This window comes from Eretmochelys imbricata, chromosome 3 (assembly GCF_965152235.1).
Source record: "Eretmochelys imbricata isolate rEreImb1 chromosome 3, rEreImb1.hap1, whole genome shotgun sequence".
Lineage (NCBI taxonomy): Eukaryota > Metazoa > Chordata > Testudines > Cheloniidae > Eretmochelys > Eretmochelys imbricata.
This window is the reverse complement of record NC_135574.1, coordinates 29291004-29317520: the sequence shown is the minus strand read 5'-3', so window position 1 is coordinate 29317520 and position 26517 is coordinate 29291004. Positions and strand designations below refer to the sequence as shown.

Genomic DNA, 26517 nt, shown 5'->3' with positions numbered 1-26517 from the left:
AACTTTTCTGATGGCATGTTTTTTTCAGTTTAAAAATGCCAATTTTGTCAAAATCAAAATGTTCTGTGGTTTCTGCCAGGTCACCCACCCACACCCCCAGCTCCTGGGAGAACCCGGGCTCCCAGCTCTTCAGCAACATGCCTGGAGGGGAGCCTTGAGAATCAGGGGGCAATTGCATTTGAGAAACACCAGAATGCTCTTACTGCAGGAATGTGTCGGTGTTTCTAAAATAAAAAAGATGGCATTTCACTTCTGGAAGGAATGTCAAGGTTTTGACAGTTTGTCCTGATTCAGGATGAACATTTTTCCAAAACATTGAAATTTTTCACAAAAGTGAAATTCAGTTTCCCTACCAGCTTATTATACCAATCATAATTTATTGGAGGATGGGTGAGATCCCAGAGGACTAGAGGAAGGAAGACATAGCACTTACCTTTAAAAGGGGGAACAAAGATGATCCTGGGAATTATAGACTAGTCAGTCTAATGTTGATATCTGGAAAGATACTGGAGCAAATTATTAAACAAGCAATTTGTATGCACCTAAAGGATAATAGGGTCATAAGTAAGAGCCAATATGGATTTGTCAAGAACAAATGCATCACGAAAGGGTCTTCCTGGTGGCATTATATGGTTGTCACATTTGTTCTGTTTTATCGACACCTCCCATGTATTTGTTGACAGGGTTACTGGCTTAGTGGATGGGGGGAAGCTGTAGACTTGATATATCTTAATTTTAGTAAGGCTTTTGACACAATCCCACATGACATTCTTATAGGTAAACTAGGGAAATGGGCCTAGATGAAATTACTGTAAGGTTGAAGTGCAAGTTGTTGAAAAACTATATTCAAAGAACAGTTATCAATGATTTGCTGTCAAATTGGGAGGACCTATATAGTGGGGTTCCCCAGAGGTCTGTCCTGAGTCCAGTACTAGTCAATATTTTGATGAATGACTTAGATAATGGAGTGGAGAGTATGCTTATAAAATTTTCAGATGACACCAAGCTGGGAGGGGTTGCAAGTACTTACTAGGACAGGTTTAGAATTCAAAATGATCTTGACAAATTGGAAAATTGGTCTGAAATCATCAGAATGAAATTTAATAAAAGCAAGTACAAACTACTTCACTTAAGAAGGAAAAATCAAATTGAAAATAACTGGGTAGGCAGTAGTACTGCTGAAAAGGAACTGGAGGTTTATAGTGAATCACAAATTGAATATGAGTCAACAATGTGAAGCAGTTGCAAAAAGGGCAAATACCACCCTTGGGCATATAACAGGAGTGTCATATATAAGACATAGGAGGTAACTGTCCTGCTGTACTCAGCACTGGTGAGGCCTCAGATGGAGCATCGTGTCCAGTTTTGGGTGCCACACTTGAGAAAGATGTGGACAAAAGATGTGGACAAAAAATAATTAAAAGTTTAGAAAACCTGGATTTTGAGGAAAGGTTAAAAAAACTGGACATGTTTAGCCTTGAGAAAAGGAGACTAGGTGGGACCTGATAGGTTTTCAAGGTCTTTAAACACATTAAGGGCTGTTATAAAGAGGACGGCACCTGACTACAGGTGGAGGACCACATGGCTGTTGGCAATTGCTGTGGTGCCAGCCCCTTCTCAATCTCCTCGTGCAGTACGCTAGGGGCTGAGAGAAGTCTGCGATCACATCCCCTAGCCTGCAGTGTAATCCACCGTGCCAGGGAGTTTCCAGCTGAGGAGATATGAAGTTTGCTTCCCCCTTCCTTTGTGTCACTGGAGTGGTGTGCAAAGAGAGCAGAGTAAGCCCAAAGAATCCAGTCCCAAATTTCTTGTGGGTGGTTCACTGTGCTTTCGTGTCCAGGTTTGAGATGATGACATGCATGAATTTGTCACAAGTGTACATTTATACAAATCACTTTGGAGAGTTTGGCGTTTCTTTTTGCAGCGCTGTTCACAGCCTTTATCCTCAGGCGGAACCATCTGTGGGACTTGTTGATAGATTGTTGAACTGCAGAGAGGTGAAAGAAGCTCCCAACATTTTGACACTCCATGTGACTTCCTTCCCCTATGCTCTGCAGACACAGCATACTCACATCAGCCCGTACAATGAAATCCACTGGCCTTCGTCATATAGCAATGTAAGATGGATGTTTTCAGGATTTTGGGTTCATTCAGTAGCTATTTTACATTTACATGTTCTGAAAAACACTGGAGACCATGTGTTTTTGTAAGCGAAATGATGAATAATGATGTCTGCGTCACTCCTCTCTCTCCTCTTCCTCATTCAGTCTGTAGATGTGTCTCTCTTATTCTTCCATCTTTTCCCCTTTTTTGTTCCCCTTCTGCCACTCACCTTCCTTCCATTTCTCCCCTTCCTTTCCCCAGTATCTATCAGTCCCTTTTCAGTCTATCCCCCATGCCTTTTCTCTTCCATACAGTCTGTCCCCTTCCAGTCCTCACCTCACTGTTTCTCCCCTCCCAGTCTCCTTACCCTCCACCACAGGTTTTGATGGCTCGTGGAAGGAGCAGCCTGAAGAGAAGCACTGGTTCAGGAGCTGCTTAAAGAAGAGCCCTTGATATCCTTCCCCTACTGTCTGGCCCTTTTTCTTTCCTCCTCTCAGGGGAAACCTATTTCTATCTGCTCCCAGTGAGAGGTGGTTGGCAGGACAGAACAGGGTAAGCTACCTGAAATGGCATGTGTGGCATTGCTATGCTGCATTGCAGCATGGCACAGCTATGGGAGACAGATGACCCTGAGGCGACCAGATTTCCTAGGAATCCAATGAAATTTGTTGAAGCCTCCAGTTTCAATAAAACCACTCAGGACATATGGTAACTGTAAATGTATGTGGCGTTGGATCCTTAGCTACTGAGAATGGGGGGGGGGGGGCTGTGCTTTTTGTAGTGATCCAAATTTTCTTCCCCACCCCCACTCTTTTTTGGTGAGCTACTCACACCACTAAGGTATGTCACATTTTCATACCTCACTTGCCTATGCCTAAAAGAAATGAAGGTGTTTATTTGCAGACCGGATCTTGAGGAGCATTTTGTTCCATCTCCATGAGCACTAATGTCATCATCCAGGTCTCTGGGCCATGCCTTTCTCTCTGGAGGGCTTCAATACCTTATTGGGTGGAAGAAGTCCTACGGTGTCATTCTGATGTCTAGTCTATTTAGGACAGAACTGATGTAACTGCCAGCTGTATTAAGCATCCATAAACTTTATGTAAATATTTGTTAACAATAATAAGTGGATTATAATATTGGGAGTGTGTGATCCTGAGTGCTCAGAGGAAGCTGCAAAGACCATGACTGCTCCCTCCACTGAAGGCATCTGCCTGCTTCTTATGAAGTGGTACTTACAATCATAGGTTCTAATCTTCATTGTTTTTGAATTCTGAGAAAGCAGGAGGCTCCTAAAAGTTTTTTTTATTAAATCTTCACCTTACCAAGAGATCATTGCATTTCCTCTCATGTATACATCTCACTGCGGTTTTCCATGCTTTCGGTACCTCTATCTTAGGCTTCATTCATATTCTCTACATGGGAATAACCAGAATGCGGTTCGTGTGTGCAAGGTGGACCAGTGAGAGTGCATTATACTAACTATCAGAAAAGTTCCCTAGCCGTTTTTCTGACATTTTTTTCAAGATTTTTTTCTTAAGACTTTTTTTTTTGGCTCATACTTTTACTGATGCGTGGAAAGATGATGTGTCAAGTAGTTCAGAACTGTGCAGTCTTTCTACTGTGCGCAAGATAAAAATACATATAAATCTACCCAGATCCTCAGCTTGAGTTAATTGTAAGTAAGCTTCACTGAAGTCATTGGAATGACACCAATTTAAACCTTCTGAGAATGACCTATTGTAAGTATGAATGTGTGTGTGTATGTATGTGGATTTTTGTGTGTGTACGTGTACGAGATATAAAGAATGTCTATATGTTGGTGATGGTAGATTGATGAATTATTTATAATTTATATATGTTTTTATCCTTAAATTGCCTGTTGCCTTATTTACTTTAGGGAATAGATCTATACCATGAAAACAAGAAATATTTTGGGTTGTCAGAATTCATTGAATCCACCCTTTCTGGACACAGTCTTCCGTTGCTTCGATATGACAGCTCTTTTGAAGCTATGGTCATGGCTTTAGGAAAAAGGTACAGTACATTCTTTGGTTTAAAGCATTATGAAATATGAGAGGTAGCATGGTCCAGTGGGTGAGATACTGGGCTGCAAGTCAGGAGACCTGGGTTCTTTCTGTTCCTGGCTTTGCCACCGACCCGTTGTGCGTCCTAGGGCAAATCACGTTACCTCTCTTTGCCTCCTTTTCTGCTTCTACCCTTTGTAAGTTGTTGTTATTTAGACTGGAAGCTATTCAGGACAGGGGCACTCTCTTGCTATGTGCACGCCTTCTAGCACAGTGAGACCCGGGTCTTGGTTGGGGCCTATAGGTGCTACAGAAATAATATTACAAGCAAATCTTGTGTTCAAAGTGAAATGTTAGAAATTAACTAACCCCCAGCCAATATTTTTTGACTGCTTCCCTGCTCTTACAGTAACTAACTTCATGAGGTTAATTAGTTTTATGTGTGAACTAACAGATCAAAATGTATGGGAATATCTGAAATATAGTACAACTGCCTTAATGGTCAAAAGTCGTGGGTTTAAACGCTTGCGTTGTAACCATCAGGAGTTTGCATTCTGAGTTGCAGTATAATTTCTGTGCTTAGGCTCAGGTGTTATTCAGTCAATATTGGGAGTGTGATTCCATTCTGAATTTGGCTGGCTATCAAAAAACTGATTTTAACATAAAACATTTGTAAATATTTTAGTCAGACCACAAAGAGCAGGTGAGATTTCACTTTGGCTCATGGGGTTAAATCAATGAAAGACTCAGTTAGGGAGAATGCTGTAGAACATCATCAGAGCTTGAAAAAATGATGCCAGCTAGTTGATTTGCTCCATGTGGAGGGAGTCAGATTAAAAATGTGGTTACTCCAAGTATATAGCAATTGTTATTTAGGTATATTTTTGCATGCACAAAAGTCCAGTAGGACTCCTTGGAGATGTTGGGGTGTGCAAGGAATAAAAGATTGAGAAAGCAGAACTTTGCAAAATTGTACTAATGACTGGGAGAATCTGTTTGTATTAGGACTCAATCCAGCTCTTTCTATTGATTTTAGTAGTAGCTGAGTCAGATCTTTCATGAGTAAAGTGAGTAAAAAGCAGGGATAATGCACTATGTTCATTTATATGGCAAGTGCATTTTAGTTTTGATTAATACATAGTACTCTAGCAAATATCCAGTAGTATGTTTTGCAAATATGATGAAGTCTTAATAATAACATGAGATAATATATACATCTATACTGAGAAGTGGAGAGATTGCACTATTGGTCTTGGAATTACAGGATCTGCAGATTAGCAGTGGGTCAATGAGGTTCTACTGTGTATTGGACATGATTTTTCACCTGGATTAAATTTTGAGTTTTAATAATTTTTACAAGGGTAGCATTCTCACTTTAATTCTAGGATTCTAATGCTTCACAATTTATTTCAGATTTCCCAGATTACACAGTGCAGTGATAAGGACATTTGTCCTTGTACAGCATTACTCTGCAGCTATGATGGCAGTAAGTGGTCTGTCTCAGATGAAGAATTACACCTCAGTTGAAACTCTGGAAATCACCCAAAACCTTATAAACTCTTCAAGGCAATGCCCCAGTGGTCATGGCTTCATGGTGGTGTTAAGAATTCCTTGCATTCCATTGGCTGCTGTGGCATATGAACGACTTTATCACGTAAGGGAAAGACTATCCCTCACAGATAATTTTGAAATCATCTTGGGAAATCCTAATTCTGGAATCACCATAGGGAAGCACTTTGTGGAGCAACTAAAGGTAACTTGCAGAATGACATTGCCTGAAAAGAATCTCTGAGGAGCAGTGCTTTCAGTGATGGGTGGTGATATAAAGGCTTTATTGGTATGAGATTTGGATGTTAGTGATGGAGATGGCTATTTCCCAGCAAAATTAAAATTCCCTAAAGAGCCTGACTCCTATCTATCAGACACATCCATCTGTCATTCCTATAGCCAGCTTCTGATGGCTGCACAGGAGGGCCTTTACAAACGTGAATAGAACTCCCAACCACCAACAGCTTCAGCCCCAATCAGCTTCATTGCACTGGACTGGGGCATCAATGAATCAGAGTGGTGGTAAAAGACCAAGTGAAAATGAAAGCTACTTTTGGTTTGGAAAAACCTTTACCAGAGCAGTGAGGTTTCCCCTTGTGAGCAAACCTCAGTGACCAGTTTGGAATTGAATTGCACAGCCTACCACGCATAAAGGCTTTGAATCAGTACACCTACCCACAGGTTTCTGATTGGTCCAGGTTTTCCAAGCATGGTGCCTAATGTTTTCTGGACCTTATGTGATTTTGTGATGAAAATGCTGGAAATAATAGATTAATAGATTTTTAAGGTGAGAAAGGACCAGTATAATCACATAGTCTGACCTCAAGCATAACACAAGTTGAAGTCCACAGACACTACCCCACTGAGTACAAATGCTATCACCACATATTAAAACAAAAATATGTGTATTCTCTAAGTTAGGACTGTTCTTACATTCTGAGTCTGATTCCTGTTGTCTATCTACTTAGCTCAACCAAGCTGAGGAAGAGGGCCTGATTTTGAACTCATTCTGTTACAAATCAGGAATAACTCCATACTGCAAAGCTGATATAAGTGAATTCAGAATCACATGCCATGTTGTCTTAGGTGTCTTGTGCAGCACTGCATATCCTGTTGGTGCTTAATGAATAAATAAGGACCAGATAGTAATACCCTTGCTCCCACTGAGTAGTACCTTACTCATCAAGAAATCTCATCGACTAGGTACTAATCAGTGTGAATAAAGGTATCATCCAGTGGGCATGATTATCAAAGGGAAACTGACAGCTGTGGTTAGAAGACTGGACCAACAAAGGAAAACCTTTAGAGTGAGTAACTCTGCTTTCTGTCTTTGAAGATCAAGCTATACATCTTCACAATGGTTTCTCATGTTTCCTGGTGGAGCATTTGGATCTATATTTAGCCACTTATGGTAACAATTCATTAGAGTTCTGAGATATAGTCATATTATGGGGCTGTTTATTATTGATATAAAACTTCTGAAAGAAGATAAAACCATTTTGCAACTCAGGACCTTTCAATTTCGGGCCTGATCCTGCAATGATTTCTCTTGTGGAATATCTGCAGAATTAGGTCCATACAATAGACAATAAATCATTAGTTTCTTCATTCTTAATTGTGGCATATAAATATGCCCACCAATGTTTTTATATTCTGTGACAGATATGGCAGAAAATTGAAGATGTGGAGTGGAGGCCACAGACCTATTTGGAATTAGAAGGTCTGCCTTGCATATTAATATTTAGTGGAATGGACCCTCAAGGGGAAGCCTTGCCAAGGTAGGAAGGAAATACTGACAAATATTTCCATGATATTTGTTCATTCCCAATGGTTCACAACTTCGCTTTTCTCTGCACCCTTCAAATGGCTGAAAAATCATTCTGTGACCTGCTGTGTCCCATAATCCTTTGCGGGTGCAAAGGCTGGTGAAATTTGAGTGACAGGATGGATGATTTTTGATAGTTTCTATATCAAAAAAGTGGAACATTTGTGGTGTAGTAGGATGGTGGTAATGGTTGTGAGGCTGAGCTGTGGGGTGCAGTCTTTCATTTTCATAACATTCCCAATTATTCCTGTTTTATAGATGAGGAAACCAAGACACAAAAAGATCCCACTAACCCTTGATGTAGGTAGGTGCAACTCCCATTAACATCGGTGTTGTGCCTGCTTATGAATTAGTCCAAAGAGGTTAAGTGACATCCCTAGAGTAGAGAGGAAGTAAGTGTCAGAGCCAGGATTAGAACTCTGAAGAATCTGTCTCCTAAATTTATGCCTAATGCATTAGATTATACTGCTTCAAGTAATAATAATGAAACAATATAGTGCTGAATTTACTGAAAGACAGTGACCACTTCATATCATTTTGTTCTATCTCACACATCAGCTAAGTAGGCCATAACAAAATTCCTCATTGATTGTGTTTGCAAAAGAAATAAAGGTGTGGAATACATTAAATTTTCATAGTATCTTTTGGTTTCGTTCCAGATCACTGAGATATTGTGACCTACGTTTAATAAATTCCTCTTGCTTAGTAAGGACAGCTTTGGAGCAAGAGCTTGGCTTGGCAGCATACTTTGTTAGCTCTGAAATCCACATGGAGAAGGTGGTCGTGAATGATGTGTTGGAGAGTGATCCAGAGAAACTGAGCAGTACTGATAATGAAGATGAAGAAATAGTGACAGAAGGTAAAATGAACCTGTGTAGTGCCAGTTCTCTTAAAATGTATTCAAACAGCAATTGTGTATTAAATACTAATACCATAAATTTCAGCTAGTGGGATGTACATTAGCCTTTAAGAGTGCAAAGCAAACTGTCAAAAGGAAGGGAACAGTAAATACATGAGTATACAGCGATTAGTAGCACAGGGTGCTGTAAAAGACTGGGAGACATTATTTGAATTTACAGTGGTGGTTTGTGTACTTTTGGAATTAAACTTATCAAATAATGTTAATTGTACTTACTATATATTGTGTCTTACAGCTGAGGAATGCAAAAAATTTTATTAACATTAATTAGTTGAACTTCAGAACCCTTGAAAAGTCATTATTTTACCCATTTTACAGATGGGAGCACTGAAGCACAGAGAGGATAAGTGATTGCTCAAGGAGGTCACATTGAAGGGACTGCTCAGCTGAATAAGGGTGGCAGAATAGGGGCCAAAATTAACAGAAAGATGTACTGTGACCAGCAGCTTTGAGAGGGGGATGAAATTATATTGTTATCAAAGGGAAAGGTACAGTCTGATCCTGAAGCTGGTTTCGCATCCCATTTTAAGGGTGGTCACCTGGTAGTACCAACATAGGGGCTACTGTGTCACACATCCTCCATGCTGCTGGGATAGCAAAGAAGAGGAGGCATGACTAGCAAAGAGGGAATGGGGCTGAGATACCTCTGCACTATGCCAGCTCTTGGCTGCATTTCTGACTCTCAGAGGCTGTTGCAACTCAGCCAAAGTTAGAACAGCCCTTAGGCTGCTCCACCATAGCCTAGGAAAAATGGCCACACTCAGAACAGCACCTGAATCCAGGCACCTAGATGAGTTTTAAGCCACTTTTGCCCATCCCTTCACTTTATGCACTTTGGCCATAGCCGAGAATTGGTCTTTAGAATTTTAATTCTCCTCCATCCTCCCTCTTCTCATGAAACAGGCTCCACTTCAGAAAAGAGAAGTCCTGTCAAAAGAGAGAGATCACACTCCCATGACTCTGCATCTTCATCTCTCTCTTCAAAAGCTTCAAGTAAGACTTTATGATAATCTTTCTCAAGTGGTATTTAGGATGTAAAAGCAGCAATTCATTTAGCCTGGCAAATGAAGAATAAAAGACACAAATCATTAGGTTTTTGGCAAAACCTGTTTTAATGAACTTGCTAACAATTAAATTAAAAAAAAATCTGAGCTTTCAAGAATCATACTTCTGAGATCAAAAATAAACAGATTGCCTCATGCTTGCTCCATGAATGCATAGGCCATTGTACAGATCTCTGAGTGGGGTCACTGTATTATACAATAGTACCATATCAACAGAAATGTTCTTTAATATTTTTATGACAGGTACCAGATGCAGATCCTCAGCTGGTGCAAATTGTCAGAGCTCTGTTTGAAATCAGTGGACTCATGACAACTCACACCAGCTGAGGGCCTGCCTCTGTATTTTCAAAGGACCTTCCTAAATTTTGCCTGAAAAAATGTTCATGAACTTTTTGGGGGGGCACTAGAATGTGTGCTCACAAATTTTAGAGTGTAGGGTGTTTCTTTTAGAAATGTTTGTGTTTTGTCAATACTTTGCCCTGTACATTGAATATGTATTATTTCTTCCTAATCTGAAATTTGTTTAAGAACAGACCATTAAAGTTTTACTTCTGGGGAATTCTGCAACAAAAATATTAAAAATTCTGCACACGATATTTTAAAATTCTGTATAATTTATTTGTCAATATAATCATGTCAGTTTCAATTATTTTGGTAATTTATTTCAAAATACCTGTCAGAAAGTGTGTTTGTAACCATACAGACAAAATAAGATTCAGGAAATGTTTTTTTGAAAATAGATTCCTTACTAGGCATATTAACACAGAACTTTGAGTCATAATTAATTTAAACTATAGTATAGAAATGTATTTCCCACACCACGCAGAAACAGTGCAAAGGCTTGGGGGAGTCAGGGGTAATGGAGGAGCTGAGGGAAAGGGAATTAATTTCTGGCAGTCTGGGAGTGAACCTGGAGGGTTGTTGGATGTGAATGGGAGAAGTATGGAAGTTTTTTTTGCAGGGGTGAGGGTGGAGAAAGGGATTGTTAGGGAGTTGGGGACCATCTCCCATGCAGACCCTGGCTGACCCCTAGCCTTTCCCATTCATTCAGGCATATCTGCCCTGTCCCTGTCTTTCCCTGCACCCTGCTTCCCGCAGTCCACATGTGTCCCTACAGCGGCAGCCCACTCCCATTTGGTCCCTGGCTCAGTGCTGTCACCCCACTAGCTCTTGTGCCCCTACCCTAGTCTGTCCTTCCCAATAGCTCTTCTGAACCCCAGGTATGTCGCTGTGAGAAAATCAGCCTCTGCCCTCAACCTCTCTGTGGCTGGCTGTTCTGGCTCATGAGCTGTCTGCCCTCTGTTCTGATGCCACAACAGCCCCTGGTGGGCAAAAGGTGTAATTGCAGTGGCTCCCTGGCAGAATGTTTTACGGTATTCTGTGGCGAGAAAAAACGCTGTGGGGGAACATGAATTTGGCATGTGTGCAGTGGTGCAGAATTCCCCCAGGAGTAAAAGTTTTTGAAGCAATGTCAGGAGGTACTAAAAAATTTAAATTTGTATGATGATTTTTTTTATGGGCAGAGACTAATGGAACAGAACAAAAATGTTCAATATGCGTTGTATCAAACTTCAGTAAAAATATATAAATGTTTATGTGGAGGGTCACAATTTCATGGAATGTCACAAAACATGTTATGTTGCATTAGCTGTAAAATTAAATGTTCCAAGTTATTTCCAAATAATTATTGTTCACACCACAGCTATGAGTGTTCTGACTGTGAATTCTTTTGCCACAAGGCACAGTTGCCATTACAAATGGAAAAGCACCAAAAGGTTTGGATAAGCCCCCCCCTGAACATTTTTACTTTTTGACATGTATACTGTTCTTCAAAGTCAGGCTGCTGATCTCTTCTGCGCTGCCCTAGGATGACACTTGTGGCTTTGTTGGCCTGAATCTGTTTGCTAAAGAAAATCTCTTTGGCCAGTTCTTGCACGTGGATATGGGTCTTTGGCATGTTGTCACAGTAGTACTAAGTCCAAAATGTATTCACATTGTTGGTGACATTTTTATCGTTGTTATTCTGATATTGGTTGCTTTGGAGTATGCAGTTGGGCTGTCTCTTCCTGTTTCATGGTGACAAAGCAGGTGAGCATCCCTCATATGTGTTTGTGGAAAAATAGAAAGTCAAGAAAGGAACCACAGTATGTAACTATTGCACATCACTTTTGGATCGCCCAGAAACTATGGAGTTCACACTTAGCAGGTCCCCCATAGCTAGTCATGACAGAGGGTGTTGTGGAGTAGGGTCTGGTGTAAGGGAGCATGATCTGTGAATTTTATTGTGAACACTCCCCAACTTTGTTGATCCATGTCTCATGGAGATTGCATCTATCTTTGATAGGCATAATCTGTGGAGTTCCTGCATGATGTCATAAGCATCTAGGCAGTGGGTTTATGGGAACTCTGGTTTTGGAGTGTGAATTGTATAACAGCTTTCTTGGAAATTGGTGCATGCCCTGAATTAGATGGTTGAAGTCTACTTGACTTTATGAGATTGTTTGTTTATATCAGTGCTGACAATCATTTTTTTCTTTTCTTTTTTTTTTGTTGCTTGCAGGGAGAGTCCAATAAGTGCTATGGAGATCAGTGCCTCAGCAAACTGGCTATTTTGAAAGGCTGATCTGAGAACTGCTGATCATTTGCATCTCCCTTTTGAAATCTTTGAGAGTTGCAGGTGCTCAGCAACTCTTAGAATCAGGGCCTCACCTTCCAGGATGCTGATAAGTGTAATGTTAATGGGATTCCGGTAGAACATTTAGGATCAAAATCATGCCTACATTAAAACTGTTATAGTTGTATGTATGGCGGGGGAAATAACCTGTGACAAATAAATTTAAAAAAAAATTTTTTTTAAACATTTCTCGAAGAAATGGAAAATTTAACAACCATAAGGCTCAGTGCTGAAATTAGTGGGAACTTTGCCATGGATTTTAGTATTCCAAATTCGCATGGGCTTATTCATACAAATACTCCCGTTAGTTTCAATAAGGCTACCTGTGTGAGTTAGGTGAACACAATTTGGCCCAACAGGAGCAGGCCTGGACTCACAGCTTTTGATGTCTGCATTATATCTTGTTTACTGTGGTTTGACAATGAAAAGTGTAATAGAAATGTTGTGGTTCAAGGTAGTTGCTGAAGAATCACATTACCCCATGTTGAAATACAGATTTTGTTTTTAGGTGCAGCATTCTGCATGGAATCATCTCCTCCTTTAGCAACACCAGGAGACATAGCAAAGTCACCCCACCTAGTCCTAAGCAGCAGTACTGAAGAGAACACACAGAACTGTGAAAGGCAAAGGCAGAAGGTAGAAAAGGGGGCGCAAACAGTGATCAGCAAGCACTTGCCAGTTGCAGCTGAACAGCTGGATTCAAAACAGAACATAAAAAGTGCCCAAATTTCCATCAACTCATCATCATCACCTTTCTCCTCTTCTTCCTCTTCCTCTGCACCTACTCACAACTCCTTCATCATGCAGACATCTCAGTGCTCCATGACTAAAGCATCAAAACAGCCCCCCATTGTTTTCCTGCCTAAGCTGGTGTATGACATTATTACTTCTACTGACAGCAGTGGACTTCCCAAGTCCTCTTCCCTCTTGCCTTATCATTCTGTGATGTGGGCGAGTTCTTTCCGCCCTGTCATGAGTAAAATGATGACCTGCACGGAACAGTCTCTATACTATCGCCAGTGGACAGTTCCCAAGCCAATCCATATGGACTACAATAATAGAAATGAGGGCAGAATGGACACCTTTCACCCAAGGAGGCTGCTGCTGAGTGGGCCACCTCAGGTGTGTAATAAGAATAGGGTATTATTATTGTTTTATTTTGATTAATTTTGTCTTCATCTCATTAAGCGCTAGGTTAATGAGATTATTATTCATACCTAATTGATTTTTTTCACTGGTGAAAAATAACCTCTCTTCTATGTTTTTATTACTGTATCCACCTTAGTTAAATAATCTTCCTTTCCTCACTGTTAACTTGAGGCAAGGACAATTAAGTTGTAGTGATATCTTTTTTTGTTGTCAATCTTTATACAATTAGTGTTGTGTTTTAAGGAAATGATGGTTTTTTTTTCTTTGAAAATACATTTTACACACCGCGCTGTCCCTTGCAGCTTGTTACAGACTAATAGGAGTTACATTTTAAATAAAGTTTGAATAGCCACACAGGGTCTATTTCTTATGGTCAAGCTGATTAGGGTGTGAAGTTGGCAGATTCAGCCACTTCCATCATGGTTTGCAGAGAAATAGAAGTTGTTGCAAATACAAGAGGGACTGATCCACTTCAACAGAGACAGCTGAACTTCTGGCCCAAGTTTTCAAATGACTTTGTAAGGACACTTGGAAGTAGGTAAAGACCTCAGGGAGCCTTTTTCCTCTTAAGTGCCTGAAGAATATTTAGCATGCGGCTATGAGCATGGTGTCTCTTCAATTCAATGCACATACTAGATACTAAATGTTCTGATGTTCCACTGAAGTTTTATGCAACATGCCAGGCATGGGGGAAACACCACAGCCGCAGAGAGAATATTGCATACAGCCCTCAGAAATTAGAAATAAATCCAAACTAAGGCAAAGACTTAGATTTCCAGTTTTTGTAACATTCACCCACTGACTAAAACCGGAGAAAGCCAGAGTTCAATCTTCCACTCATTCTTCTGTACGTGTGTATTGCAGAGGTCTCAGTACAGAAAAGACCACATTCTGCTCCCAGTTTAATAAGTGCAATGCATTGAAATAGATGGTGTCACACTGGGGTAAGTAAGAGTACAAATTGACTCTATCTATTTGCGTATGTAGGCACTTGCAAGTGCTGCTATAAATGTATAGAGGGTATCAGATAGATCACTGAAGAACATCTCTTCACTGCTCTCCATCTCCATGATCAAAACTCTCAGTGTTTGCTGTGGATTAAGATATAAGTGTTCAAAAGAGATGAATGTGTGGTAAACACAGACAAGGTAAAAACTGATGTATTGTGCAACAGATAGCTAGTATGTTTCCACATCCAAGAAAAACATACATTGATGTAATTTTGGTTGGAATTTTGCATGCCTAAAAATCAAGAAGTTCAAAGTTATGGTTCCCAAAGCTACAATAAGGGTACAAAATAACCCATATGTAGTAGTTCATATTACTATGGCATTAATTTGGCTGTACGATAACTGATTTCTGCCCACAGACGTATGCTTGTGGTTCTCAACAAAGTCAATGGGAGTCCTGTATTCATCTGAGGACAGAACTTGGCCCTTAACACACATATGCTATGTGTCATTGGCCAAGTATATGCAGAAAATATAGTCTGCTTATTTATTCATTTGTCTGCTTCTTGGGGCAGGAGTGCAAGCCTGATTTTGAGGGATTAAGTGGTACATAGGACTCAGGTTGACCCTCTCCACAGAGGTGAATTTCACCTCAGAAGAACACTGTCTGTTCTACAACTCCATCTCTTCTCTGACTGTCTCCAGAACAAAGGTTCTGACCTACAATTTCCAATTGAATTTAATGAGAGTTGGATCTGGTCCTAAAAATATTCTCAATGCATGTATTTATTGCATACTCACCAGTTCTTCCTGATTACACACCTGTTTCATACTGAATGTTTTATGGAGGAAATCAGGAATTAAATGTTTCATTTTATTAAATGTTTCATTTTTAGGGGTATATTCTCATTTTAGTATGTTGGGGAACATGGCTGGGCTGCTTAGCTCCATTTAATGTCTAAACCCCAAACATATTAAAGGGAATATATTCTAAAAAATCCCAAAACAGTTAAAGTATGTTGGTTGTTTTGGGCTTAATGTACGGTAGTATGTTGTCTATTTTAATGGAAAGGTGAAAGAAAACATATAGCAAATGTGAGCTCCTGTCTCACTTTAGAAATAAAGAGTTTTCTTTCCAGAAGTGTGTTCCACTCATGGGCTTGTTTCATAACCATTGCACTATATGTGGAGTTATGCTACCTACTGCATTAAGAGGAATCAGTAGAAGATTTTGGCACCATAATGTCTTGTCTGAGCTCTTCAGAGACAAATCCAAACTAAGTCAAAGACTTAGATTTCCAGTTTTTGTAACATTAACCCACTGACTAAAACCACAGAAAGCCAGAGTTCATACTAGCCGATAGAGATCAGCTATTAGACATGCCATTCTAAGCGTATCCTTTCAGACACTAGAAAGTTGTTATCTTATCATACAACATAAAAAGTCAATTTAAGAAAAATTAAGCACTCTAGTGAACCAAAACTATAAGTATCACTGCCGAAATGTTTAGCATTCAGGAATTCTCCTCCTTCCCCTCATATACATAACACGTCCACGGTTGACTAAAATGTCTTCTATATGGTTACTTTCCAGTCAAGGTATGTACGCCCCTAGCACTATGTATGAAGCTCCGATCTCCACTGCGGCCTTTGGGTGATACCACAATACCAATAATAAACTAATGATAAAAACTGCATGTAAGGACATCAACCAGTGGTCTGAATACATACACAGGAATAAAAGGGGCAAAAGAGACTTGCCATTAGCTAACTCCAATACTTATTTTTCTCAGCAGCCTTTTATTTTGCTTCTTTTGAATGAAATATGGGGAGAAATTCTCTCACCCTATCTGGCGAACCCAAATCCTTAGTGAATGCAGGATGCCTCTGTATTTCTTAGAGTTACTGCCTTATATCCAGAAAGACAAATCTAAGCATAAAAGGAAGGAGAGAAGGTGCTTCAAGTTCCAAACCTACTAAATCTGAAACACTCACCCCATTCTATGGAACCACTGGACCATTACTTTAAAAGGTCTCCAGAGTACTATTCCTGACACTTCCTACTGGTTTCTAAGAAGTCTTGTTTCCCACCCATCACCCACCTTAGATTCTCAGCCTTTGGCACTCAGAAAACTCACTGAAGTTTTGTTTCATTAATACATCCTTTTGCACCATTTTTTTAGCTCTGAGGTAAGAAGACCCTCTAGCATGTGGTCCTGAAGGCTGCATGCTTCTATGACATGCCACAGTCAGACCTTAGTATGGATTCTTCCCAAGGTCTGTGGTTGGTGACCTGCACCTCTAGATTGTCCTTATTCAATTTTATCTTTGTCCCAAAGGGTTTTCAACAAGCTATTTATAGTCTTTTGATTCCACTTGAATGCGTTCTTGGATAGCATTCTGGGTTGGACGGTCTCAAGATTTATTTGTAGGTTAATAGCATAAAGTCTTGTGTAAATTGGAAATTATATACGCTGACTGCCTTTCAGATCCCCTGGGAATGGTTTTGGAAATTAATGAGGGAAAGAAGTCAACTTGCCCTAGAAATTTTGTTTATCTTCATGTCCATTGTCAAGAGTTCCTTTCATGTGAAAGGAGTTGGTAGACTCATACCATTTTTCAGTAGACAAGTGTCCACATTAAGAAACCCACTGAAACAATTATCTTTCTTGTTAGGAGTCTTAGCAGAGGGCAAAGAGTGATAAAGCATGGAGATAGTATTGCTGCTTCATCCCTGGGGTGAGCTCTCTAGAACAATATTAAGACACTGGTTGGGCAGTATGGATAAATATGCACGGCTGTGAAAAAGTTTACCAGTTCTGTGGATATAAATTCATCATCCAGGGTGCTCAAATTTAATACCATCCATGACCACCAAATTCACTGAAATTTGGGGTGTTGTTTTTTTTGAAGAGATAAGTTTCTTTTATGTTCCCAAATTACATGCAAGAGGTTTGGTGCTATTGCTGGGTTTCTTTGCTGTGTTTTTGTACCCTGAAAACAGCACTTTCTATAAGTGTGGAAGCAGTCTAAGTCCTGTGAATGACTCTCTGAGATACAGGGTTCTCAGATGCTTTTGTTGTGTGAACCACAGCCTAAAAGAAAGGTTTCAGAGTAGCAGCCATGTTAGTCTGTATTCGCAAAAAGAAAAGGAGTACTTGTGGCACCTTAGAGACTAACAAATTTATTTGAGCATAAGCTTTCGGAATGGATCCGATGAAGTGAGCTGTAGCTCACGAAAGCTTATGCTCAAATAAATTTGTTAGCCTAAAGGAAAGATTGTCTTCAGGGCAACCTCCCATCCATGACATCTTACACCACTTGCCCTACCACCCACAGATAACATCTCAGATTTCTAGAGCTTGTTGCTCACATGCAAAAATAATATTAGGAAAGTATTTAATGTATCTATTGTTAGATGTCTTTTAGTGCAACGTAACAGGTGGAAACAAGAAGAGCCAGCACCATCTGTGGACCATCAGCGTGTTTTCTGTGAACCACAAGTGTTTCACAGACCACAATTTGAGAACCACTCCTGTGGTCTGTTCAGAACTCTCTCACCTGGAAACTGGACTAGAAAAAATTATAGAAGTGTTTTTTCCATTTGCCATATTTTTTCAAATGTGAAGATTTGGAAGCACATTTTTAGTAGTAGAGATGATAAGAAAGTGGTCAATCAGATGGCTTGTACCACAGGAGTTGGTATCTGAGAGCCATTCCTGTCAATCATTCTGCTGTGCAGTGTCTGAAACCAGTGGAAAAAGGGGAGCCCTTTATGGTACATGTTATAACAGCACTTTGAATGTCTCTTCTACAAATCAACATGGTAGCACTTAAACCATTTTGCTGACTGGAATCTCACCCTCTGATTGCTGGACAGAAGGACCACCTGCTTTCAGTTTACCATAGATATCCATGGAAAGAATAATATCCTGGCTAAGATCTCAGGACTGCCTTTCCCCTTAAGCAGGTATTGTACTTTATAAATGTGTCTCTTTAGTACACAGAAATTGAATCCTCCCACCATTGAGCATCTTGTAAGGAAAACCTCAACTCAGATTCATTCCTAAATGTTGTCATCATAAGTAGTAAATACTGTCACATGGCATTCTGATTAAAAGGTTGGAATATAAATGTATCCCTAGTTTTTCATGCCCCAAATCATGGCAAATGTTAAGCAGAAATCAGACTAGTGAACGATTGCTGGTGCCACGCATCTCAGTTTTCATAAATGATCTAAAAGCTTGAGATTTTTGCTTCTTCCCTTCTTGAGCCTTTTTCTTCCAAGACCTTGTCTGTTCTGTCTGCATCAGACTGCACTCCTCCTACTTTGTGTAGACAGAAAAAGAAACAGAGTGAGTGTTCTACATCAAGGTGGATAAAAGATTGCCTGGAACCCAAAACATCTCATCTAACAAGGCACTGGGCATTGCCACATTTTGGCAGTTATTGATAGTTATACAATACCTCTGCTTTCTTGTAGGCAAAGTTACCCCATCTGGTATTTTATTTACTTAGATTGATAGGGAGGCTAGATGTAAAAACTAAAGGTATCAGCAACAAGTGTTGCGGGCAGCTCCATTTACTGAGAAGGTCATGTTGCAAATCCATTCGCTCTAAAATTTTGCTTTCTGGAGCTGACAGTTGCCTTAATGAATGGAAAGCTGTTTTCCTGTTAAGGAAGTTTGTGTTCTATCAAAAGGAACTTGGTAACGAGATCTTGCCTATTTCAGCTATGAGGGGCATACATCTGAGCTACAGAGTCACCTTATTACAGTCAAACTGTCTATAAAATTATTCTCAAACTGAGACTCTGTCAAATTCACCCAATTTTGACAGATTACTGATGATCTTAATGGAAATCCAAGTGTCACTTCAGAGGAAATGAAAGCTCTGATAAAGACACGCAGAAGTAATCCCAAACATGGGAGACGATGTAGGTACTATACTCTTCTGGAACTAAGCACAATCAATTATACATTTGCATGAAATATTAGATGAGGGATCATTTCCAAGATATGAAATTTTTGTTTAGTTGATTCACAAATAATTGGACCCAGGTAGTCACTATAATATAACTATTACTTTCAGCTGTAGGGTCCTGATCTAAAACTCACTGAAGTCAATAAAAAAATTCCCATTGAATTCAATGGCCTTTGGATCAGTTCCTAGGTTAACAACTGAGAGTTCTGAGAGAAATCTGATTTAGTAGGAAGTGCTGGTACCAGTTTGCTGTTTGTCATCTGTAAAGAGAACAAATGTTACTTTTGTCTTGTTTCAGCTTCAAAGCCTCCTTCTTTCAAATGTAAAGTGAAATGAACGTTTATTCCATAAACTGTTTAAAATAATACAACTCTCATTAGACTCAATCCTACATTTCTGACATTCCTCAAATCTCCAGTATAGTTGTTTCACGGCAACTGGATTCTTGGGTACATCAGGAAAGCAGGATCCGCACTGCTGTCAGTTTATTGTCAGGCCTCATGAAATAAACTGTACAGTTTCAATAGAAGCAGGATCAGGATTATAATTAATTTCTTAGCCTGAGCACTGAAGAGGCAACTGTTTATGATTATCAAGTTGTCTTCAGTGTAATTTTTAATGTTGAATTACAAAGAAAGAAGGCAAAGTGCAAATAGAATTTGTGAAAGCTGCTCTATCCCTGCAAGATGGACATTTCTTCCTGAATTAATGTCAAGGGCCCAGTGTTTGTCAATCACCGTGTTTAGGTGCTTGCTTGCTTATTTATTTATTTATTTATTTAAGTAACATTGTGTCCAGTAAAGTTCACATGCAAGATGATAGGACAATTCATTGTTTAAACTATCTGCTGCCTGAGAGTAATTGGCCCATCCCTTTGTAAAATCAGGTGAAAAAGTAAATTGTACAAAAGCACAGCAATGCATGTCTGCATAGTGGAGAGACGAACTATATCTTCTCTGGTTTGGGTTAAAAAAAAATAAAAGGGTTAGATCTCTGAAATAATTTAAATAACAGATCACATAAGCACAGGGAAAATAACCTTTTTAGCTTGGGAGGTGAAATACTACATTATTTTGCATATCATATCTAATTGAAAAGAGAAACTACGAGGGTATGATGCACTCTGTCCTATGGACCTGTTTCAACTCATTCTTCAATATAGAAAGTTGCCTCAATATGTCAATCAATGAATGCACAGGCTTGGAAGGGATGAGGTAAAGCTTTAGTGTTATTATGCTTTTCCCTGGCAGATTTTCATGTAATGTACTTGTTTGGTTTATTAAAAATGTGTTTTCCTGCCCATTGTAGGGAGTATAGTTCAGGGGAGAGAAGTTGCTTGTGGTGAGTTTTTTTTTTTTTATTTGTATGCCTGTATCCCGAAGGTATTACGTAAGGTATATTTTGAATGTTAATTTCCTGCATAAAAGTTGCATTACTGTGTAAGATGAGTCATTAATTATCCCATATAAATTTGTGAATGTACAGGAATAGGAATGTACATGCAAGAGAACTTAAGAGTTGGACTTTGACCTACTTTTAAATTAGATTACAGTAGTCATTCCAATTCCAAGTTTCCAAATAATGAAAGAATGGCATTCATGATAAACATCTGTTTAGTTTCTGATTTATGTTTGTTACAGATAGGAAAAACGGGAGCCTATCTTCAGTTCCTCAGTATCTTGTCCAGAATGCTGATTAGACTGACGGAAGTGGATGTTTATGATGAGGAGGAAATCAATATTAGTAAGTTGTTGATGAAGAGACATTTGCTTCTGGGGATTTTTTTATATCACATTGTTAATTGGACCAATTGTTGACGAGTTTATCATGTGCTTTTCACCTTCACGTTGTAGTTTATTTACATTACTGCAATCCATTTAAAGTTCTTAAATTAAGTAGTTAAGGATTTTAACTTCTAATTTGGAATCCTGTGATTAGCTAATTTCTCTATATTTAGAGCTCACTCCTTCTCTTAGCACATCTCTGTTTTTCTTAGAAAGTTGGCAGCAGCATTTATGTATGTTAAAAATAGTTCATCTCATGCTGAGAAACAATATACTGACTTTAAGCCTTGAATGATTATTTTTTGGTCAAATGCAAAAAAGGAGGTTAGTTGGAAACGTTGACAGATTTATAACCATCAGCAATACTGTCACTATATTATCCATTTTAGGTAAACAAGACATCATATGAATGAGAAAAACACATACATACATACTGCTTTCCAGTAGTTGATCCTATTCTCAATTTCCAGTTTTTTCAGCATATTCCTCATTCCCCTCTTTCTCCAGATGTAATTCTGGACGTTGATGTTTTTTTTACTCTGGGGGGTAAAAACCATCAGCAATACTGTCACTATATTATCCATTTTAGGTAAACAAGACATCATATGAATGAGAAAAACACATACATACATACTGCTTTCCAGTAGTTGATCCTATTCTCAATTTCCAGTTTTTTCAGCATATTCCTCATTCCCCTCTTTCTCCAGATGTAATTCTGGACGTTGATGTTTTTTTTACTCTGGGGGGTAAAATTCTCCCCTGTGCAGAGAAGCAGTACAAAAGCTTTTGCCTCACGTAAGTCTCATTTAAATTCTTGTTTTGAGTGCTTACATAGAATCGAAGAGGATCATACATTGTATGCTGGCTAGCCCCCTGCATGGGGAAGAATTTCATCCTGTGTGAATAGCTCTGCTTGAGTTTCCTATTCCCTTCTAGTTTCCAAGCAGCAGATCCTCAGCTGGTGTAAATGATTATAGCTCCAGTCACTTCTGTGGAACTATGACAGTGCAACAGCTTAGGGTCTGCTCCCAAACACCTTGGAGTCCTTACTAGTGCAGGAGAGTACAAACCAAATTCCCTTAACTGAAAACTCCATCTCCAAAGTGTATTGAAGTCAGCGGAGAGACACCTGCTGACTGGTCCATTTTACCAGTAAAATCCTTGCTGTGGTGCTTTTATTATCTCTGCATATATGATTCCAGATGGCTTCTGACAGGTGCTTTTGCTCTGTTTTGGCAGAATTGCATTGAGAGGTGAGGAATGTTGAGTAATTGATCAGGTGTTCACTAGTTTTTCTGCGGAAAACAGCTTCACAGATATTGTTGCCTTAAAATAGTAAAAGAAATAATAGTACAATAATAATAATTAATAACCTCCTAAACTATATGGATAGCATAGACTTGCTCTAGGTTGGGGTATCTTTCTATGCAATCATCTGAACCTTTCAGTTGATTTCACACATCTCTTTAAAAAAGCATTCTGTAAAACTGGAGACATCATTCAATTTATTGTAAACTGCATGTTTTGGGTTTGGTTTTTTTTACTATTCTAGAACTCCAAGAAGAATCAGATCAATGTTATCACCAGCCAGGAGACATGTGGCCTGATTTGGAGACATTTAAGAAGATACCTTTTGACTACACTATTCATGATCCGAAATATGAAGATGCAAGTCTGATTTGTACAAGGCTTCAGAATATGAACAGTGACGGTCAGAATTTAAAATATAACAGAGAGAGATGCATGTATTTATTTATTTATTTGCACCCACTATAGACAGTATGGATGGAATCCTGGCCCTATTGAAGCAAATGGCAAGACTCCCCGTGATTCCAATGGGGCCAGGATTTCGTCGATATGTAATTACAATTTACAGAGCTATATTGTTTATAGTTTTAACATGAGATTTAAATTGAAAAAGGATTAAAAGTTTGCCAGATAAGGAACAACACATAAGGATGAGCAGCGTGAGTGTTTTGTGGTATGGAAGTTATGTAGCCTTTCACTAGTAAGGCCCTGATCTTATAAGCATGTATGTATCTGAGTAAATTTACTCACTTGAGTTGTCCCATTATGTTTCAATAAGACTACACATGTGTGCAGGGCTGGCAAGCAGGGCAGTTGCCCGGGCACCAACTTCTGGGGTGCCAAACTGCTGTGGTGCTCGGCTGGTTTTTTCCCTCCAATCCTGATTGGCCGGCTTTTTTTTTTTTCGGTTGTTCCACTGCTAGGGGAGTGGGCCCAAAAACATGTTCTGCCCTGGCTAAGGTTAGGATTGGACTGTGGGCCACCAGTTTGAATGTGGTCCAGTGAAGTAGTGATCCATTTGATGGCTGCTTAGTGGGCTGTGTGGAACAAGGTGGTGTCTCAGTTCAGGACCCAATAGATGAAAGTCCACTTCACAGTGTCACTGGACACGCTCCTCATTTGGTTCTGACATCAATCACATGATAGCGACTGCCTGTCCTGGCAAACCTGAGCTGGATTGAAAGCTGTGAGTGAGAGGTGAAAGGTTCTCTCTTATTTTTATTCAATTGACAGGCTTTTCTATCGGCCCAACCCACATAACAACTGTGGATTGTACATGCTTGTGCTAATTAATTTACCCCCCTGACACCTGTGTGGTAATTTCATTGTCCCCATGTTGCTGATGTGGAGCTGAGGCACAGAGGGCCAGATTTTCAAAGATAATTTTATGCCCAAAGATGCAGATAGGCACCGAGTGGGATTTACAAAAGTGCTTAAGTGGGCTAGGCACCGGACTCCGACTGACATTTTTACATCTCACAAGGTATCTATATGCATCTGTACATGTCTTAACACCTTTGTAAATCTGCCCCAGAGATATTAGCACCAACATTTCCAAAAATGGCCTTTGATTTTTAGGTGCCTCTATTTTGAGGCACGTTGGGCCTGAGTTTCAGCTGGAGCTGTGGGTGCTCAGCACAGTTTGGGCATCTAAAAACTAGAGCACTTGAAGGTGACTTGCCCAGAGTCTCACAATAAGTGTGTGACAGTGCCAGAAACAGAACCCAAGCCCCAGTCCATTGCATTAACCACAAGACTGTCCTTCCACTTGATATCCCATTACTAATCCCGCCCATCATCCAGTCCCTGAACAGTTACATGCTAGAACATGTTCTTAAAAATGTCACATAAAAGAAATAAGTTGCAGAGAACATTTTAAACTGTTCTCTGTGAAAGCAGAGATGGTGTCTTCCTCTCTGTTTTTTCTGTGCCCAGCACAAGTCAGCATGCAGCAAATAGTAGTCATAATAATAATAATAATAATTTTGCTTTACCTGCACCTCTGCGTTATTATAAATGAGCACAAACTACCGTGACTTAAATCTAGTTATTTTCTCTCCCCTTCGATACACACCTAATAAAATCTTCTACGCTCAGGCTGAATATCTATTTTGTTTGGTGTTACCACTGTCCCTGCAGGCTTATGACGATTACATGAGCAGTTTATTCACCACAGGGGGATATAATAGGCCCTAGAATATACTTAAAATGAATACAGTCCATTTTTTAAAATTTACAGACAGATCAATGGGCAGAAAACAGGAGGACATGTATATGCGCCGTCAGACAACTCGAATGAGATTATCTAAGTACGCAGCATACAATACATACCATCACTGTGAACAGTGCCATCAATATATGGGCTTCAATCCCAGGTATCAGGTAAGTCGTGCCTAATTTGTATTTAGGATAATAAATCTGTAGCGGATCTGTAAATTACTTTAAAATACTGTAAAATGCTTTCTAGTATCAGTACTGGTACCCAAGCTGCATATTTGCTCTATAAGCATTTCCATAGAGAACTTATGGATCGATTCTGGGCCCTGATACTGCAGTTGGGTCTTTGCACTTGCACTGAGCACCAGCAAAGTCAGTGGAGCCCTGCCCAGGCACAGGGATCTGTGTGAGGGGATTGGATTGCAGGTTTGGGATCTTTGTCGAGACAAAATGTTTTATCTTAGTGATAATTAATTTTTGATAGTGGCAGCAGTGCAGGGCAAAAGCACATTGTGAATATCTTCTGGTATTCTTTGAGTACCCAAATTCATAGCTGGTGGGGTCAGCAAAGGTCATGAAGGTCAACAGTTTCACTCTGTGGACTTTGCACAACTGTTCCTTGGATCATTCCAACTGACCTATGAAAGGCCATAGTCACGATTCTACAGTAACCGCTATAAATGATCATTGATTTGCCAGCAAACCTTCCCCGAGGGTTTATTAACACTTGCTCGGGGGCAGAGCAGTTGCTGAGGGTAGTAAGTTGACTGCTGCAGGGAGCATTTTATACACATCATGTGGACTATTCAGACAAACCCTCCAGTTCGCTGCTCATTAGAATGGCCGAAAAAGGCATCAGCGATGCAAGTGCTGCAGCTGTTGTATAGCACATGGCGTTACTGAGAGTGGCCCACAAGCCTTGCCACCTTTGATGAGACAAAGAGCAAATTGATGGCTTCAGGCCAGGAATCTGGGTAAATTGTTTGTTTAGTGAATATGTTGGGCTTGAGCCAAATGTCACTGATTCGTATTAATATGAGTTGTGAGGTAAAAAGTACGCCAGTGCCCTGTGTGGTTTCCTTCTGATTTGGTGCTGACTTAGTGATGTCCATGAACTGTTCTGTGCTCTCTTGGGAAGCCAAGTTAGAATCTAATAATCAGATTTGTCCTTTTGTCCCCCTCAGCTTTATGAGTCCACCCTGCATGCTTTTGCCTTTTCCTATTCCATGCTTGGAGAGGAGATCCAGCTGCATTTTATCATCCCCAAGTCAAAGGAGCACCATTTTGTCTTTAGTCAACCAGGAAGACAGCTGGAAAGCATGAGGTTACCGCTTGTCACAGATAAGGTAGATGGATAATTATATTTATACTCACATATGGGGCATAGACGGGGCTGATCTAAAGATCTGTAAGGTCAGATCATACTTTGGCTTCACTACTGGTCCTGCTGGCAGGAGATGGTGAGAATGGTTTGTCAGTCAGTTGTTTCCTTCTCCTTGCGTGCCCTTGCTGGAGAGGGAGACAAGCTCCAGAAATGGCTTGGAATGCAAGGTCCCAATCAAATACTTGCTTTGCTCATAATTAAGACTATGATTTTGTCATGGACAGCTCATGGACAATAAACAAAATCATGGAAGACATGACCTGTCCCTGACTTTTACTAAAAACATCTCTGACAAAATAGGGAGGGAGGAGGATCCAGCACTCTGTCCCCTCTGCAGTTGCTGGGAGCTACAGGGACCTCATTGCCCAGTGGCTGGAAGAGGTCCCCCTGCCGCCCTGTGGGGCTAGAGCTGGACAGGTCCACCCACTGCCCTGCAGGGCTGGGAGTTGTGGGGGGCCCCTTCCAGGGGCAGAGGCTGCCCCCGGCCACTGAGCAGTTCCGGGGTACCTCTGCCACCGCTGCCCATGACCAGGAGCTGCAGGAAGGACCTCACCACTCACGGCCACTGAGCAGCTCTGGGGT

General features: G+C 40.1%; 1 protein-coding gene across 1 annotated transcript in view; it reads left to right on the top strand.

Moving 5' to 3' along the window:
* GREB1 (growth regulating estrogen receptor binding 1) overlaps positions 1-26517 on the top strand; it is a 78105-nt gene that overhangs the window by 36557 nt on the left and 15031 nt on the right. Inside the window, exons 15-25 of the mRNA XM_077811555.1 lie at positions 1925-2117; positions 4004-4140; positions 5544-5883; positions 7341-7456; positions 8163-8362; positions 9326-9415; positions 12669-13282; positions 20883-20985; positions 22579-22737; positions 24574-24716; positions 25736-25897. Of these exons, the coding sequence (XP_077667681.1) occupies positions 1925-2117; positions 4004-4140; positions 5544-5883; positions 7341-7456; positions 8163-8362; positions 9326-9415; positions 12669-13282; positions 20883-20985; positions 22579-22737; positions 24574-24716; positions 25736-25897 (2257 nt within the window). The remainder of the gene's footprint in view (positions 1-1924; positions 2118-4003; positions 4141-5543; positions 5884-7340; positions 7457-8162; positions 8363-9325; positions 9416-12668; positions 13283-20882; positions 20986-22578; positions 22738-24573; positions 24717-25735; positions 25898-26517) is intronic.